Source organism: Arvicanthis niloticus, chromosome 5 (genome assembly GCF_011762505.2).
Source record: "Arvicanthis niloticus isolate mArvNil1 chromosome 5, mArvNil1.pat.X, whole genome shotgun sequence".
Lineage (NCBI taxonomy): Eukaryota > Metazoa > Chordata > Mammalia > Rodentia > Muridae > Arvicanthis > Arvicanthis niloticus.
In genome coordinates this window covers 27,807,217-27,826,239 of record NC_047662.1, presented here as the reverse complement: position 1 = coordinate 27,826,239, position 19,023 = coordinate 27,807,217, and the positions used below count along the sequence as shown (strand labels likewise).

Sequence of the window (19,023 nt, the reverse complement as noted above, 5' to 3'; positions counted from 1 at the left end):
TCCTAACATCGGTACCCATACTCAGAAGAACCCACTGTCTAACTTACCCTTCCTTCTCAGCGGACTCATTGCCCTTTGTGAACAGCACCCGCCATCTTTGCCCAGGTGGACATTCTGGTGCATGAGCAGAAATCAGTAAAATGAATCCCCAAATCATTAGGATAAATAACTTATTAAGGCTTTTTTAATTTTCAGATTTAATTAAATCGTACATAAATAAATAGGACAGGCAGCAACAGGACTGTGGAATGTAGCCTGGGTTCAAGTTCTGTGATTTGTTCTATACCATCTTGTTCCTTAGGGGACTCTCCAGCCTCTCGTCTTCAAGAGCCTTGAGGGATCCAAAGAGCCCACTGGAACTTCCTTCTGGGTTCTGAGGCTAGGAAACTGAAGTGAAGGTCACTAATTCTTCAGTAGCACCTCTGATTTGTTACCAGCCTCAGGGCACCCATGGCTGCCCAGGCATCTCAGTGAGAAGGGCTTTGTCCCATGAGCCAGACTTTTCCATGCCAGCTTTGCATATGAGTCCTTACCAGAAACAACAGAAAGGCCTTCTTCTTTTACCCAACTAGGTCCCACTCTGGGCTTCTGGAAAAATGTTCTCTCTGGCCTGAATAGAACCCCACATTTTAGTCCTTTCAGGGCTATCCCCAGGAACCAAGGCCCCATCTCAGGCTCTGGGAGTCACTTAGCCTGGGAACAAGAGACAAGTTACTTTCGATGCTTGGTATCCTTTTCTGAGGCCTTGGTTTCTCCATGCCCGCTGCCTGCACTGCTTAAAAACATCTTATCCAGTCCTTTGAGCGACTCTAGCAAGTAGTTCTGGAAGGCAGTAAGAGCAGCACAGATGGCAGGCCCTCCAAAGCCATGAGTGATAAGACTGAAGTGTGTCAGACAGCTCTGCACCCCAGGCTCCAGGATGAGTGCAGGGCGGCTGTTGCCCAGTGGGGAGCGGTCCTGAGCCATCAAGTCTGCAAACTCCTTACAGATCTGCCTGGTGGGGAAAGAGAATAGTTACAGGTTAAAGAACAAGGTTCTAAACTCAGAAGAGGACCTGCTTGTTGACTTTTTGAGACAGGATCTTTTTACGTAGCCCCGGTTCTCCTAGAACTCTATGTAGACCAGGCTGGCCTCAAACTGACAGAAATCTACCTGCCTCTGTCTCTGAAATGCTGAAATTAAAGGTATGCACCACCTCACCCAGCAATTAGCTGGATTCCTTACATTATCTCTTCAGTTTGATCTTCCCAACTGCTTACGAGTAACAATCATACCATTTAGCAAAAATGGAAACCATCTTTCACAGAAGTTAACTTAGCAGCTCAGTGCTGCATACCTATAAACAGCACATGCTGATACCCATAAACAGGACTCCCTTAGCGGTCCTGTTTATGGGATTCAACTCAACTGCCTATTAAACTTTCTGTGATCCCTTCTTCCTCCCCAAACCCAGTGCTTTCTTGAACACTTGTCTGTGAAGGCATGAGAACAGCCCAGAATCTGCCTTTCATAATTAAATTAGCAGCATATATTGATGCCTAGATCAATATCACATACATGGTATATATCATTTTATATCATCCCACAAATCTATACCATTATCCTCACCCTAAGGTTTCAGACACAGTAGGTGACCTGCCAGAGTCACTGAGATGAGACAAATCCAGGTCCAGCCCATGGCTGTTTCCTTCCATTCCTTTGTGACTCAGGTTAGAGGAACCCTTATCACTCGTCTTGGTGCCCGGCCATGCGTCTTAGACAAACTCAGGTCCCAAAAGCATTTGATGCAAGAGCTGATTCATATTCATGAATGAAGTGGGCTCAACACAGGAAGAAGCTTTCCAGGACTCTGTATTGAATTGTCCTGTGAGGCTGGTTCCTTTCTGCCTAAAGAAGGAAAGCCCCATGGAGAGGGTGGAATTGTGAATTGAAGGCCACACCCACAAAGGTCAGCTGGCCTGGACATTTGAGTGGTCCAGCTTCTCAGGCATTAGACTTTAGCCTATAGATGATGGCCCTCAGACTTTGGAAACCCTTCTGTCCCTTTGTTGTCACCCCTCTGATTTTTCCCCCTCAGTGAGACTACTAACATCCAAATAGTAGCTTTCCATAAGTTAGATATTAAAACCTCTCCTGAGATATGACAATAAAGTCTTTGGGAGGTGACTAGATCTTGGGGATAGAACCCTATAGACCAGTGGTTCTCAACCTTCCTAAAGCTGTGACCCTTTAATACAGGTCCTCATGTTGTGGTAACCCCCCACACCATACAATTATGCCATTGTTATTTCATAACTGTAATCTTGCTATGGTTATGAATTATGATGTGAATATCTGATATGTAGTATATCTGATATGTGCCTCCAAAGGGGTGAAGACTCACAGGTTGACAACCACTGTTCTACATGCTATTGGTACCTTTATGAAGACGGCCAGAGAGATGCTCTGCTCCTTTTACCATGTGGAGATCATAGCAGCATCAAAGTGCTGTGTGTATGTAAGAAAGCAGGCTACCTTGATCTTGAACCACCTCCAGGGATGTGGGAAATGAGCTGCTGCCCAGCGCAGGGCATTTTATTATAGCTACCCAAATGGACTAATAGTATATTTTACTGAGATGCCAGTTTGCTAAGCAGGCTCTGAGGCACCTTTGGAGAATCTGATGTGATGATAATGCAACAGCAATGGGAGCCATTGACAACCTGTAGGTTGACAGAGAACAGAAGGGTTCCAGTGAAGGCTCAGGGGTGAGATGAGAAGTGTTAGCATGCTGTCTGTGATGAGAGAGATGACAATGGGACCTGCAACAGGGTCAGGAATACCCTCAGGTCTTGAGAAGGTCACAAACACAGAATAACTCTTGTTGGGGAGCCTTGGACCCATGCCAGGATCTAGGGTGGTCACACCTATCATGTAGTTGAATGTAGCACCCACACAAGGTCTGTAAGCCTGTAGATGACCTTTAAAAATGTTTGCATATTGGGGTTGGAGAGATGGCTCAGCAGTTAAGAGGTTGAGTTCAATTCCCAGCAACCACATGGTGGTTCACAACCATCTGTAATGGGATCTGATGCCCTCTTCTGGTGTGTCTGAAGACAGCCTGTGTACACACATTCATAAAATAAATAAATAAATCTTTCTTTAAAAAGATGTATGTGTATAATAGATATGTTCACATATGGTGTTTGTGTGTACTCCTGGGAACTTGTAGAAGTGTTCATGAGCGTTACTTGTGATGAACATGGTACCTAAAGCTATCTACTTAATAAGCCAGGCATGGTGGCACACGCCTTTAATCCCAGCACTTGGATTAAAACTCTGTGAGTTCGAGACCAGCCTGATTTACAAAGTGAGGTAGGTCCAGGACAGCCAGGGCAGTTATTCAGAGAAACCCTGTCTAGAAAAAAACAAAACAGGACAGCAACAACAACAAAAAGATATCTACTCATGTGTGCCTGAATGGCATGTACAACCATTCCAATGTGAACATAAACATGGACTGCTATGTGGTGCCATATGCACTGTGTGAACATGCGTGTGGTTGAATCCCGTGTCTGATGTACAGGCCTGGTGTGTGTTTCTTTGCATTGCACCCATGCACGGTGCCCTTACTCACTTGGCAGCCAGCAGCATGCTCTTCCGGCTATGCAGCTCCCCAGGGTCAGCATGCTGTCGGCACAGGTACTCCGCAGCTGCCTTGGCTGGAAACTCCGTCTCACAAACATAACCAAAATCCCGGGCCAGGTGCACAGCTTCTCCTGGGGAAAGAGGAGATCTTCCTGGGTGTGCCTCTGAGACCAGAGCCTAGCCTTGAACTCCCTCTCTCCTAGGCTAAGGAGCATCCTGCATCAGGAGATGCCCTGTCTGGTTTCTCTTCTCAGTTTCAACTTTACTTCCAACAGTCTCAGCTCAAAGATGGAGCTGGGACCAATGTGTATCACAGAGCCAGAGTCCAGAGTTGCCAACCTCCAGGGAAGAGGAAGGCACCCCTTCACCTTACCATGTCCAAATACTGGCCAGCCACTCTACACGCACGCACGCGCGCGCGCGCACACAGAGACAGAGAGACAGAGAGAGAGCTCTACTGTATGTGCACATATATGTACAGACACATAAGAAAAAAGTATTAGTTTCAGAATTTCCCACAAATATCAAAATACATGGGTACCAAAATCCATTACATAAAATAGCACCGTTTTTGCATACAAATCTACATGCATCCTCCTGTATATCATTAATTATTGATATATTACATTAATATATTAATAATTAATATATTAATAATTAATATATTAATAATTAATATATTAATTATTGTTTGGTGACTTACAATACCTAAAGCTATACAGATGCTATGTGAATAGCTATCTGCATTGTTGGTAGTAATGGCCAAAAAGATTTCTGCATTTGTTCAGGGCAGGTGCAACTTTTTCAGCTGTTTCTAACCACAGGTGGTAAAGTTCTCATATGTGGCAACTGTCCATGTGAATCACGTGCACATACCTACATACATAGCACGGGGAGTACGTGCCTAGATATAGCAGTGTTCACAGCCATGACTAAACAATATCCTACAGTAGGAAGTCCCGCCAGATGACATGTCCCTCACATCCATACGTATATTCGAGCCTTGCTCACCTTCCACCAGTGAGGTGAGCAGAGTCACGTTGGCAGCCTTCCGACGACCAGCTGGCAGGTTGAGCCCAATCTTTTCCAGCCGTTCCCGCAGACACCGGCCCCCATTCTTGGACTTAGCCCTTAACATATACAGACAGAGAAAAGCCTGTGGGCTAAGTGACTCCAGGAGACCTTCCTTGCTCCCTGTTATTTGCCCCTCTTAAGGCTTGGGTATGACCTTGTTTTTAGGGTCTCTGAGCAAATCCCAACCTTATTCTGACCCTTACTCTTGTGCAGATTGGGGTGAGGAGCAGCACCCACTGCAGCAGCCCTTTGTTCCCCCCACCCAAGTCCTCTCAAGAGCAAGGGCAGCCCAGGGGAGGCTGGGAACACATAAAACTGTGTACAGAGACACACAGGGATGATACACACGGACACACATATACACAGAAAAGCCCACCCTCAGGGTCTCCAAAAATATGGAGACACACATATAACCTTAGAGACACACAAACATGGACCCCAAGAAACGTGCAGAGACACATGTTCACGTCAAATCAGAGTCCCAGAGATTTTATACAGAATCTTAGAGCTTCAACCTGGGTCCCTACCAGATGTTCAGAGACCGAGAGTAAGAAGATACCCCCTCTAGCTACACAAATGCATCCCCCCAACAAAATAGAGGTACCCACATCTAAAAACCTAGTTGTATAGAAAAAGAAAAACATGTATGAGAAAAGAAAAAAGAAAAGAAAACAAAAACCCAACTAGCTCCAGATGCACTACTGCAGAACCCCACACTATGGAAATGTCATCCCTGAACACACATACACATGCAGTCCTTAGATCATTACACCTTAGTCCTGAAGCAGAGTCCCTTCCTGGCCACAAGAGCATGCAGAAAGAAATACATGGCCCACCATGCTGCTCACTCCAAACTCAGACCAATTAGGCCTGTGCTGCTGCGGAGAAAAAGATAAAGGAAGGTCTACTCTTCCCAGAAGAGTGAATGGGCCTTATTCTTTGTACCCACATCTTTCTTTGCCCCTGGCCCTGCCTCCAGACCATGTACAATCTGGGGCCCCTGAGCACTGCTCTATCAGAACCTGAGGTGGAACTGGCATTCGGGCCTGGAGTGAAGCTGACCCTTCCTCTGATGCTGTGAGAATGTCCGAAGTGACTAAAGAGTTTAGCTGGGGTGCTATGTAGGGTTATGGGCTGGCCTTCCTACCTTCGGAGGACACCCCCCAGGAGGGAGGCGTTGAGGCACTCAGGAGGTGAGAGTCGCCGCTGCACCTCCCCCACGGTCACCTTGTACTTGGATGTTGAGCTGAGCAACGACAGCCGGCCAGGCACGGAGCAGAAGACCTCACTGGGGTTGCTGATACCGCCAACCAGGCTGTCTTTGGACAGTGAGAGGGTGGAGAGGCTGCCGGCTTTGGAAGGAATGGGGACTGTGGAGCAGAAGCAAGGGAAGAGAGAGGGGGGGAACATTGAGCCAGCGACCACAGGACAGCCATCCATCAGTCAGCTGAGGGGCAGGCAGGTTGACTCACCAACTGTGTATGTTGTTGAATGATTCCAACACTTTCCAAAGGGAGGGTTCTATTATCCCTGCTTTACAAAAGGAGAAACTGAGGCACAGTGTGGTGAAAGTGACATGCCCAAGTAAGTTGATGGGCGTGACACTGAACCCAGAGCTGTCTGGCTCTTGCTCCTGTATCCCCTTCCTGAGCCCAGTGTTGGCACCATCAGAGAAGGAGGTGGGATTCTTGGGTCACTGTGACAGAGTCTGGGAAATCACCCAGATTCCCAATGCCCTTTCTCTACTATGAGTCTCCCCCTCCCATCGTGGGGTTTTGGAGCCCTACATGTTGGAAACAGGAAGTTAGGGCTCTATTAGGCCTCCAGTATTTCCCCTTTGTGCCAAGTCCAGAAGACAGGAAATAAGGATCTATAAGCTCCATAAGACCTCATATTCTCTGTGTAGAGTAAGGAGAACCAGGATTCTCTAAACTCTTGGCTCAGGAAGGAAGTTCTTCATGCAGTGTCTCCATCTTCCTTCTTAACTGCAGAGGAAGGAGGGGGCCAGGCACATGGTTCTTTAGAGGTCTCTTGGTTCTCTCATCCAAGGAAGGGGGCTTTGGGAGGGAAGGCCTGTGTGTGTTGTGTGTGAACATCAATGTGAAGTCTGCACTCAAGGCTGCATGCATGCAGATTCTGCCTCACCCCTTGAACCTACAGGACAACCCATGATGGAGCTACCCTTGTTCCCATAGGCTGAAGCCCAGACAGGTGAGATAGTGTGCCTGCGGTCAGGTAGCTGGTTGATTGAACTAGTAGCAAACCCAGGACCAGGGTCTCAAACACAGGACTCATAGCCTCCCCAATGTTCAGAAAACACTTTCCCAGCACCCCCATATCAAGAACTCCTAGGCCCTAGGCCTAGACAAAACAAAACAAAAACAAAAAAACAAAAACAACAAAAAAAACCCTACATGATCCCAAGGTTCAGGGCAGAAACCTCTCTAATACTCCTGGCCTCTCCTTGCCTGCTGCATCCCACACAGACTGTGTTCTATGGCTTGCATTCTTAACCTGCCTGAGAAGCAGGCCCCTCTCTCACTTACACAGACACTTACTCTTTGTCTGAATGTCTGTGCAGCCCTCGTTCTGGTCCCCTGCTCTAGTCTAGAGAAGTCTTTCTGAAACACAGATCATAGCCTGCAACCCACCACAGCCTGGTCAGCTCCCTGAGAATCAAACCTAGCGCATAGCCAGATATGGTGACGCTCTCTATCAATAGTGCCAATTATACCCCACAATCTCCTCACGGGCAGCACCGTTCTCCATATCCCACGGTTAGAAGGAAGAGACTGAAAGTTCAGAGGTCAGGATGACATCATCCACTGAGCAGAAGTGGGTCATGGACTCGGGCCACTGCTCCCAAAGGTCATGTCCCTAATCTATCTTTGCCCACTTCATCTTCCTTCATGTCTTGGCTCCTGCATCCCTTTCTGGATCTTGCCTGGTTCCCCTTGGTCTTTTAGGATCTAGACTAAAAACTGACTCAGAGAAACATAATTTAGGGAAGAACATTAAGAAGTAATGAGCAGGACCGTGGTGGCACACACTTTGAATGAATCCCAGCACTTGGGAGGCAGAGGAGGCAGATCTCTGAGTTAGGGGCCAGCCTGGTCTACAGAGTGAGTTCCAGGACAGCCAGGGCTACACAGAGAAACCCTGTCTGGAAAAACAAAACAAACAGCAACAACAACAGCAACAAAGTAATGAGAGGCTGGAGAGACAGTGGATAGGAGCACCGGCTGCTCTTGCAGAGGACCTGGGTTTATTTTCCAGCAACCACATGGTGGCTCATCACCATCTGTAACCCCAGTTCAGTGGGATCCAATGTCCTTTTCTGGCCTCAGAGCACTCATGTGGTGCATGTACACACAGGCAGGTAAGACTCGTTCACGTAAATAAAAATAAATCTTTAAAAAGAAGAAAATGAGAGCCAGGTAAGGTGGTATACACCTTCAACCCCAGCATTCAGGAGACAGAGGCAGGAAAGTGGGTCTCTGCGAGTTCTAGGCCAGCCAGTGATAGAGTGAGACCCTGTCTCTAAATAAATAAATAAATAAATAAATAAATAAAATATTAATTACAATATAATAAATAGCATATAAAGGCTTAGCGTTTTATTTATCCTAATCAGAGCTAAAGTAATTTCAATGTGTAATCAATATTTTAAAAATATTTAATGAGATGGAATACATTCTTTCATCGTACTTAGTCTTCGAACTCTAATGTGCAGTGTATTCATACAGCCATCCCTCCTCCATTCAGGCCAGTCACTTTTCAAATACCCACAGCTCTATATGTTTTGTGGCTAGTGGGCCACCACAATGAATGGCTCAACCTTGAAAAGGTGAGTACATATGTTACCCGACACGTAACATAACACTAACAAGAGACTTGGAGTCTGAAGAGCCTCTCCCTGGAGCAGGCACCTGCCCCGAGCCTGCAGTCAGCTGACCATGCTCCCTGGGTCTCAGACCCAATCACTCAAGTCCACCCTACTCAGCTTCAGTTGTGGCACCATCTTGTTGGTAGAGTCTCCTGGCCCCCTTCTACCCCAACCCCTTGCATACCTGTCCCCATCCTTACAGCTCTTGATGTCCTTGTCTGTTTCCACAGCTGTCTTCCCACCAGCTAGGAGTCTGTGGGCTCAGGGCCTTGGCACAGGTGGCCATCAGAGAATGTGGAATAAGTCCATGAGGCAAGGGTATTGGAACTCAGACTGGGAGGATGGTAACCACCAGGTGAGTGTCTTTTGTCCCCCCAGTCTTGAAGATCTAACCTAGGCCCTCACAAATGCTAAGCAAACACTTACTGAGTGTTAGGATTGTAATACTCTTCTAGAAAACATGCTAAAGTTATAATCCTTTCTAGAAGAAAATACAGAATAAAACATTTCAAGATCTTTAGGTGGGCAAAGAATTCCTAGCTATACCATACCTAAAACACAGCACAAGAGAAAACAATGAGAAGTTGGACATCAAGGAAACTCAGAACTTCTATATCTCCAGTTAAGAAAATAAAAAGATGGCCAGTCATGGTGGGCACACAACTATCATCTCAGCACTTGGGAAAGAGAGGCAGTTTGATAGCAAGTTCAAGGCCAGCCTGAACAACATAACAGAAATCCTGTCAGAAAACCTTGGGTTGAGGCTGGAGAGATGGCTCAGTGTGGAGAGTGCTGGCTGCTTTTCCAGAGGACCCAGGGTTCAATTCCCAGCACCCATACCACAACCGGCTCATAACCATCCGTAACTCTGGTTCCAAGGGATCCATATGCTTTCTTCTGGCCTCTGTGGGCACTGCATGCATATGGTGCACAGAACTATATGCAGACAAAACATTCACGCACATTAAAAGTTTTAGAACAAAGCCAGGTAGTGGTGGTACACACCTTTAATCCCAGCACTGGAAAGGCAGAGGCAGATAGATCTCTGCGAGTTTGAATCCAGCCTGGTCTGCAAATTAAGTTCTAAGACAGCCAGAACTACATAGAGAAACCCTATCTCAAATAAAACAAAAGAAAAGAAAACAAAGCCATTTTGTTTCTGGGCTATCTCTAGAACCATCTCTAGGCCTCCAAAGCTGGAGAGATGGCTCAGCAGTTAAGAAGCCATATTGCCAGCTGAGAGATGGCTCAGTGGAGAAAAGTACCAGCTGCTCTTCTAAAGGACCTGGGTTCAGTTCCCAGCACCCACATGACAGTTCACATTGTCTATAACTCCACTTCTAGAGACACCCTTATACATGTCAGCAAAACATTAATGAACATAAAATAAAAGTAAATTTTTTAAAACAAGAGGACAGATGGCTCTTCCAGAAAGCCAGAATTTGATTCCCAACACCATATTGTTTGGCTCACAGCTGCCTATAACTCCAGCTTTAGGGAATCAAATGCCTCTGGCTTCAGGGTAACCTTCGTCTATGTGTAGATACACACACATACATATATATAAAATAAATCTTAAAAGAATCAAAAGCCTGAGGCTGGAGAGATGGCTCAGTAGGTAAGAGCACTGGCTGCTCTTCCAGAGGACCTGAGTTCAATTCCCAGCAACCACATGGTGGCTCACAACCATCTGCAATGTGATCTGATGCTCTCTTCTGGTATATCTGAAGACAGCTACAGTGTATTCATATATACATAAATAAATCTTTTTTAAAAAAAAATAACTGGTCAATAAACACACGAAAAAAGACTTACCATTAGGAAAACACAAGTTAAAATAAACTAGTCATTAGGAAAACACAAGTTAGAGAAGTATGAAGCACTCAGTGGTTATGATAGACAATCTGAGGTGGGCGGGGTGGAGAGACCCAAGCGCCACACGTGACTGGTAGGAATGTAAAACAGCCCAACAACTTGAGGAAATAGCCGAGCACTCCTGGATTTCCTTCTGTCCACTCTCCCTTCCATCCTCCCTTAGCTTCCCTAGACAGACTCTGCCTACTGGAAGTTTCTTAACAATTAAACATAAATGGACCAGGGGCTGGAGAGAAGGTTCAGTGGGTAAGAGGCACTTGCCACCAAACATGAGTTTAATCCCCAGTGCCAACGTCGTGAAAGGAATTTGCAATTCCAGAAAATTGTCCTCTAAGAGTGTGCCCATGCTGTGTATGTGCATGTGCACACACACACACATACACTCACCTGACAAATAAATAAATACAATGGAACACACAGCACAGCAATCCCATTCCTAGGAATTTCCCCCGGAGCAGGAAAATCACGACGACCAAAGGCATCTATATGAACGTCTGTAGCAACATTATTCATAACAGCCACAAAGGGGGTGAACTTAGCGTCCCTACCATCTCACCAGGGAAGAAAACTCCATTCAGGGGCTGGAGAGAGACCTCAAGGTTTTGAAACACTTGCTATTCTTACCGAGGGCTGGTGTTTGATTCCTAGGTCCCAAGATGGTGGCTTACAACCACCCATTTCTCTAACTCCAGAGGATCCTGTACCTTCTTATGACCTCAACAGGTACCAGGCTTGCATGTGGTACACACACATGCAAGAAAAACATTCATACACATAAATAATTAAGTCTAAAAAAGAAGGCTGAATTATTTTAACTTCTTGGATTGTTGTTATTGTTTCCTTTTTTTTTTTTTTTTTTCCCTAGACAAGGTCTCCCTATGTAGCCCTGGCTAACCTGGAACTCATTATGTAGACCAGGCTGGCCTCAAACTTACTGAGATCCACCTGCCTTTGCTTCCTAAATGCTGGGATCAAAGCCACTATTACCCACCATTACCCTATTTTAACCTCTTTTGTGTACAAATATTTTGCCTCCATACAAGTACGTGCACCATATCCATGCCTGGTACCTGAGAGAGTCTGAAGAGAGCTTTGGATCCCTCCTGGCACTGGAATTACGGATGGCTGTGGAGAATCACACTCTGGACTTCTGCAAGAGGTCTTAACCACCAGACTATCTCTCCAGCTCCCCAAGAAGGTTAAAATGAAAGCCATTCAGAGCAACAGTACAAAACTACTCAGCACTAAAAACCCAAACAAAAGCCCAAACCCAATAACCGTCATGTTACAGTAGAGACAAACCCTGAAAGCATTTGCTAAAAAGAACCTGCATGCCAAAGTCTGTACAGTCACATGTCTATAGGAAAGGTCCTGAATATGCAAATGTGTGGGACAAAAGCAGATCAGGCATTGTGTAAGGCTTCAAGCAAGAATGGAGATTAACTACAGATAGGAACGAAGGAATTTCTCAAGGGGTGACAGATGTCTTGAATGGATTGTGGTAGTGACTGTTCAACTCTATACATTTGTTAAAAACCTTTAGGAAGGGTGCTTGCCACTGCACCTGATGACCCAGATTCAATCCCATTAACTCACAGGTGGAAGGAGAGAACCAGCTCCCTCCCATAAGTCAGTTGCCCTCTGACCTTACAAATGCTAAATTAATAAACTAATTAATTAATTAAAACCATTCAATTGAGCTGGGTGGTGATGGTGCACCCCTTAGATCCTCATATACTCCATGCCTCCGACCATCCTCAGGCAAATTTAACATTATTTCTATGCAGGCCATGGTTCTTTCAGTTGCCGTACGGTGTGAAAGTCCTAGCAGGCAAATGAAGAACTGTGGAAATGCTGGGCTAGATTCTGACTTTACATAAAAATCAAATAGTTCCTCATGGATTTGTTTCCATTGTTCCCGATTTTAAATTAATACATAAAGAAAGATACTACTTATGGGGCCAGGGAGATGGCTCAGCAGGTAAAGGTGCTTGCTGTCCAGCTCATCGCCTGGACTTGATCCCTGGAACCTACATAAAGGTGGAAGGAGAAACCCTCCTCCTATAAGATGTCCTTCGACTGCCACACCCACTTATACACACACATGCAGAAATGAATAAAAATGTAAAAAATGTTTTTCAAAATTACTTCTTGTGGTGGAGGGGCTTGTGAGGCAGTAACCCACCCTCAAGGATTATGGGTAGTTAATAGTCGCTAGGGCTGAGGTACAGCCAATGATAAGTAGGTAACACACCACGCCTATGCTCTTACAGGCAATCATAGTTGAACTCAGTGGGTCACGAAGAAAAAAAAAAGACATGAAAGTAAGAGGGGGTGTGTTGGTGAGAAAGGTTTCAGCATGAGTAGGAGGGAACCAGAGAGGACAATGGTGGGGGTGAAAATACCCAAAACACATTATATACATGTGTGAAATTATCAAAAAAATTAAAATATTCTACTTGTTTTAATTACTTTTTTTTTTTTTTTTAACACTCTGTTACAGAGACGAGTGCCTCCCCCCTTCTCTCAAGTCCTGGAGTGACTGGTCCAGCCCCTAGCCTTCCTTTTAAACCTTCCTCCAGAGCTAAAGGGAGCAGAGGGAAGGGTGTCTGTTTAATTCCTAGTCTTTATTCTGGAGACTCCCCTGAGATCCAGACCACCTGCGTGCCCACTCAGGCTACCAGCCTCGGTCTTCTGGAAGAAGCGAGGGATGTCGCTCCAGTCTCATACCCAACCAGCTCCCTCCATCTCCTCTCTAATCTAAAACCCAGCCGCATTTCTAATCTCCACACCACCCCATGTCTAATATCCACAATGTCCCTCGCCTGCCCATCACTCGCCCCCCACAGGTAAGGCGCTTGTGCCAGCTGTGCTTAGTGAGGTGTAGTAACTGTCCCAGCATGCTTAGAATTCAAAACCCAGCACTCACAGAGCAGATACACACCGAGCACCTAAATGTCTGTCCTTTAGGAAACCTCTGACCTGGGGGGAGATTGGGGGTTGACCGAGCACCTAAATGTCTTCCTTTAGGAAGCCTCTGACCTGGGGGGAGATTGGGGGATGACCGCCTCTGCTGTGAGCTCCTAAAACGTCCTGCACAGACGCAGAGCAATGCCACCATTTCTCAAGTCCCCCTGCTTTCTGCCTGTCTGCAATAGGTTGTTAAAACTAAAGGCGACAGCTGAGCGCAGAAGATGGAGTGCTGCTGATTTGCCCTCGGGTTTCTTCAGAGTAATCGGACCACCCCCAACTCACAAGGTGACTGCAATGCGCCGGCCTAGAAGTCATATGGGGGCATGGGGTGATGCGGCGGGAATGACTCTACCTCCTCCGGTCCAGGACAAGTGCCTGTAGTCCGCGGAGATGTGCAGATCTGGGCTGTGACGCTGTCCAGGCTCCGGTGCCAAGCAACACTGGTGAGATGGATACCTGAGGCTTGCCCACATCCCCAGGAGGAGGGCCGCTTCTGCTGGGGGGCCCGAGGCCGCAAGGGTTTCGTGTGCTGGACCCCAAGTCCTAGCGGTGCAAGATCCCTTCGTGCCGGTACACTTCAGGGTTCCAAGACCAAGTTTCTTTCACAAAGGCAGAGTTTGAGCAGTGGGCGGTCGCTCACCACACAAAAACAGTGTTTGGAGTCTTCAGAAGCCGCCAGATAACGGTGAAAGGGCCTGAGGATCAACAGCAGTGCTAACCTGTCACCTATGGCCACCCACCCGGGGAAGCCGAAGCAGGTTCACAGTGTAGAACCCGGGAGCCAAGGGGGACGAACAAACAAAAAAGCCTGCGTGTTGCGAGGCTCCCCAGGGAATACATCCAGTGGTAGTGCTGCCTGCCTCGCGAAAGCCACTCCTCTTGGGGTTGGTCGTGGGAGCCCGCTGTCCCAGGGCATTGGCCCCCTTTTCTCTTTCAGAGGCCCACTGGGCAGCAGATCGCCAAGCTTGTGGATCCAGGCTCTTCTTTCCGCAGGTTGCCCCGAGCTTTATTCCCTCCCTTTCCCAAACTGCTGCAGTGCCTCAGGCTGAATTAGTTTCTGTGGGTGCTTCAACTCACTCCCGGGTGTACACATTGGGATCTGGGCAGCCCTGCAAGCCCCAGAAACCTACAAGGAACTCCCAAGACCTAAAGTACTCAGGCCAACAGTAGATTCTTCTATCTTGGGAAACCTTCCTAAAACGCAGAGCTTAGGTCTCTGGGGAGTCAATGAACCTGGGTTCCCTGCCCTTAAGCCTGGGCAGGAGCCAGGATCTGGGGGACTTGCAAAGAGTCCAGTTGCAGGTTATTGTAGACTCCAGATCCAACTTTCCCTTCTACCCGGTCAAAACAAGAGCTGTCCAGGAAACCACCAAAGTGCAGACAGCAAACCTGTGGTGAGGTGGCCATTGGGTTGTGAGCCTCTTCCTTGTACTCCCAGCTTCTGGGGACAGTCCTAGATTCCTGGAGGCACCCCTCACCAAATTCTGGGAGACTGTGTTCACTAATCTCCTGAACTCCATACCTAGCACTCGTTCCTGGAAGTCCAGCCCCTTGTACCAGCTCCACTCCCACCACAAGCCTCCCCTGAGAACCTAGGCAGGGCAAACAGCCTGGGCTTGAATTCACTTGTTGGAAAAACAGCTCCAGCCAAATCCTGCGGGAGGTGTGCCTGCCCTTGGGCACTACAGGCTCCCAAGTGCCTCTGAATTCCTCTGGGCACCCACCCCAATTCTAAGAAGCTTGCCCAAGGTCTGGGTCTCTGTTTCTGTCTGATTTGCCTCTGTCTTACCTTTTCTAGGCATGGTCAGACCTTGGTCTTCAGGCCCAAAACTCTACTCAGGGGGTGTCTCCCTCTCCTGCCTTTTACTAATTCAAAAGACAAACAGATATGGAAGTAAACAACAAGCTACCAGGAAGAGCCCCTCACATTCTTAGAACACCCCAAATACCATACGACAAATTCCAGGACACAGGTATACAGAGAACCCCCAAACCAGAAACTATATCCCAACATGCACAGATACAAATCACACATACAGTCACAGCAGCAAACACACACCAAGAAACGTTGCTGCCCAGCAGAGGAACATATAGTCTGCACAGGACCCTGAGCTCAGAGACACAGACACTCCCGGAGGCAGCAGACCTGACCAGGAGCACACAACCCTTCACAAGCTAGTCATCGCTTCGACAGAAAGAAAATCCCCTGCCCTGGGAGGTGAGGGAAGATGGACCCCCCACACTCCCCCCCCCCAGGTTCTGCTGGGAAGAAAGGAGCAGAAAGCATTTGCCAGACTCCAAAATGTTAAAGCTCAATAAAGGGGAAACCATTGAACAAAATCTGTGGCAACAGCGCTCCCCTTCCCATTTCTTAGGAAACAGGGAAGTGGTTTAACTCGTTCTGCAAATCGACTCCAGATCCACAAGGACGCCCTTCCTTCCGCCCTTCCTTCCGAGAGGAGAGGCCAAGCAGTTGTAACCTAGATAGTGCAAGCCCACCTCAGGCGGCAAACTCCTGAGCAAAATCAGCCAGCCAGCGCCACTGCCCCTCTCCTGGGCGAGGAAGGATGTTCCATGGCCACTCAGCCTGGCGGCGCACAAGAAACAACAACCAGGGAGAAAGAAAATGGGTCTGAGCACCCAGGGCCTGCACCATCACGCCTGGCTCTGCCCTGGAAGTTGCACTCCATTCCTTACCTTTCTTGATCACGGATTGGTCCAGGAGGCTCATTCCAGGGTCATCTATCGCCTGCAAATAGAAGAGGTTGGCCGTGAGGGCCGGTATGGACTTAATCGCCAGGTTGTCCCTAGTCCACGTCTGCTCCGCCCTACGCGCACCACCGGCTGCCTGAGGCGGCTACGGGGGACAGGCGTGACCAGGAATCGCCTGGGCTCGGCACCATCTGCGTCCAAGCTGCGGGTCTGCCTAGATGATCACATTGCCTTAATAGACAACTCCTGCGCCTCTCCTAACCCTTGTCCAGGTTGCCTCGGCGGACTGGGACAGGGTATGGATGCCCACTGTGCCTCAACCCGACAGTGGGGAGAGAAAGAAGTGGTTCCACGAGGTCGCTGCCACTCAGGCACCGCAAACACTCAGTTCGAGGCCACCTTTTGGCCAGACAGCATCTAACGGAGGACTCCCTGTCCGAGGCGGAGATGGAAAGTTGCACCAGGGAGAAGAGTCCCGGCTCCTGCTTTTGTTACTTTTTTTGCTTTCCAAGCCAGGATGCTAAATCGCTGCCCATCCCGACCCACCATGGCCCACTCTGGGCTTACCTGCAGTTCCTCCAGACCGGGCGGCGCCGCCAGCACGGGAAGACCGAGGGGAGCATCGGCCAGGCCGTGCGCGCCGTCGGCCAGGCTGTTCAGGAGCCGGGGCACCGCGGCGGCGTAGTCTCGGCGAGGGTCGAGACCCAGGGCGCGGGCGGGTGGCGCCAGCAAGCCGGGCGGCTCGTCGTGGGAGCGGGCGGCCGCGCGGGGTGCGGCCCAGGCGGTCTGCGGGGGCTGCGGCTGCGCCAGGGGAGCTAGGCCGCCGTAGGGGTCGGCGGCGAGGTGTGGAAAGGCGGCGGCGGCGTCCGGGCCCTGGCCGTAGGGCAGCGGCGCCTGCGGGTAGGGCGGCGGGAAGTAGGGAGGCTGAAAGTCTGCGGAGGCAGAGGCGGCGGGAGTGTGACACAGTGGCGGCGCGGGCCCGTAGGCTGCCTGGGGCAGAGACGACAGGCGGGTCCCGCCAGCCGCTGCGCCCAGCCCGTCGGGGCGCTCCTGCAGAAGGGGAGGCGTGCGTTAGGTGACCCATGAGCGGCCGAAAAGACACCAGCCCGCGAGGTCCCCACCAGCTCGCCGGTGTCCTGCAGCTGTCCACCGGCGAGTGGCCCCCGCGGGCGCAGCGGCCCCAGGCTGGAGACCAACCAGGGGTCTCCGCCACCACTTCCTCGGCTGCCAAGAGGCCCTGCGGTCCCCTACCTTCGCGATTTCGTTGGTGCAGGGGGCAGGAGGTTTGAAGGGTCCAGCAGCCAGGCTCCTCGATGCCCTCTGCCCAGTGTGCCCGGGACCCGAGATTACTCACCATGGCGGAGTATGTGTGCACCAACATGGGGCGGGTTGTGTGGGGCGTGAGGCGTGGCGGAGACACAGCCCTCGTCCGACGGCAAGGCGAGAACTCGAGCCGGGAGCCCTCACAGCCCGCGGGGTGATCACCGTCTGGTAGGTGTGGGGGCGGGTAAGTCTACGGGGAGTCCAGAGGGTACGGTGTGCTCAGCGGGGGACGCCCGCGGGTGCGTCCATGGAGATGGGCGGGACGGGAGCTGATGGCACTTGGAAAAAAAGTCGGGCAACGGGTACCCAGCGCCCGCCCTCTGAGCTCAGCCCGCTCCATGCACTCTAGTTATAGTGGCGGGGGCGCGCCGGGCCTCTGGGGGCGCGCATTAAAGAGACAAGCTATGGCCTATCTCAGCCTTTTTCCCTTGGCTGCCGAAAGGGAGGCGTGGCTCTGGTGGGAACCGGTGGGGTGAGGAGTGAATGAATTCGAGCCCTGCTGATGATGTGAGCTCCTTGTGGCCTCCCAAGCTTGCAGCTGCGATCAGATCAAATGGGATTCGAGGCTGGAATGCAACTCAGGGGTCTGTGTCCGCTTGGGTCCGTGCATTTCCTATTTACATTTGCTTATTACATTAATTTATTTAGTGGGGGTGGGGGAGCACGCGTGTGCCAGATGCCAATGTGCAGGTTGGAGGACAACGTGCAGGAGTCAGTTTTTCCATCCTGTGGGTCCTGAAGGTTCGAACTCAGGTCCTGAAGCTTGGTGGCCATTGAATTAACCCAATAAACGATCTCACCACTCCCTTCTAAATCTTTTTAAATGAATGCTTAAACAACTGCACGTGCTCGCCTTTGAGTGTGAGCAAAGCATTCCTCCTTTCTGGTATCAGCTTTCTTTCCTGTTAAATGGTCTTTTCTCTGACCACCTAATGGTGAATGTGGAAGACACTGGTGAGTGGCAAATTCAAGTCCATCAGCTCTTGTGCACACTTGTGTCAGTGTGTGTGTGTGTGGGGGGGGGGGTGTTAGCAGTCTCTCCTTCATGGTTTGGGGTCAGAAAACTCTCTAAAGATGCTGGCTTCTCTTAGACTTGCTGAGCTGGTAACCCTCAATGCCAAGCCAGGATCCTTGGATGTTGAGGACACGACTTAGTCCGAGGAGAGTTGGAGTCTGATATGATCTGCCCTTAAGAAGAGGCCAACATGTTTCTGAAGCCACAGGATCCTGGACTGGCTGTGATCAACCCGTGGCACAGAGATGGTTGGTGTGTAGCTGACACAGGGTAGAAGGGGTGCATTGTCACACTTATGCAGTCTATGTATTTGAGTGTTACCATGGCAGGTGCTGTCTCCCTCTGTCTGTCAAGCATGACACTACTTAATCACTACTACCAATCCCTCTTCTTTCTCCCCAGATTTAACCCTTCTTCCGTTCTAAGAAGCAGAGATGGGGATTTAAAAAAGGCAAGTGGGAGAAATCCTAATGGCAATGAGAATTTAAAAAGCAGAACGTTTTCTTTTTCATGTTGAAAATGGAGAGAGATAGAAATA

At 49.1% G+C, this 19,023-nt stretch overlaps 1 protein-coding gene across 1 annotated transcript; it reads right to left on the bottom strand.

Annotated features, from left to right (window-relative positions):
* Window positions 1-229: 229 nt before the first annotated feature.
* On the bottom strand, window positions 230-17,504 carry Tfap2e (transcription factor AP-2 epsilon). Its single transcript, XM_076933537.1, has 7 exons — window positions 17,277-17,504; window positions 16,715-17,197; window positions 16,133-16,184; window positions 5,849-6,071; window positions 4,639-4,757; window positions 3,617-3,758; window positions 230-994 (listed from the first exon to the last, which is right to left on the bottom strand). The coding sequence occupies exons 1-7, from the start codon at window positions 17,502-17,504 to the stop codon at window positions 712-714; spliced, it is 1,530 nt and encodes a 509-aa protein (XP_076789652.1). The 3' UTR covers window positions 230-711.
* Between the last annotated feature and the right edge of the window lie 1,519 nt (window positions 17,505-19,023).

Bases quoted from the DNA above. Each gene is read 5' to 3' on its own strand.
- Tfap2e (XM_076933537.1), bottom strand. From the start codon at position 17,504: ATGGTGAGTAATCTCGGGTCCCGGGCACACTGGGCAGAGGGCATCGAG. The intron at 17,198-17,276 runs GCGAGCTGGTGG...CCCCTTCTGCAG, and splicing joins TGGACAGCTGCAGGACACCG to GAGCGCCCCGACGGGCTGGG. The intron at 4,758-5,848 runs GTAGGAAGGCCA...GTATATGTTAAG, and splicing joins CTGGGGGGTGTCCTCCGAAG to GGCTAAGTCCAAGAATGGGG.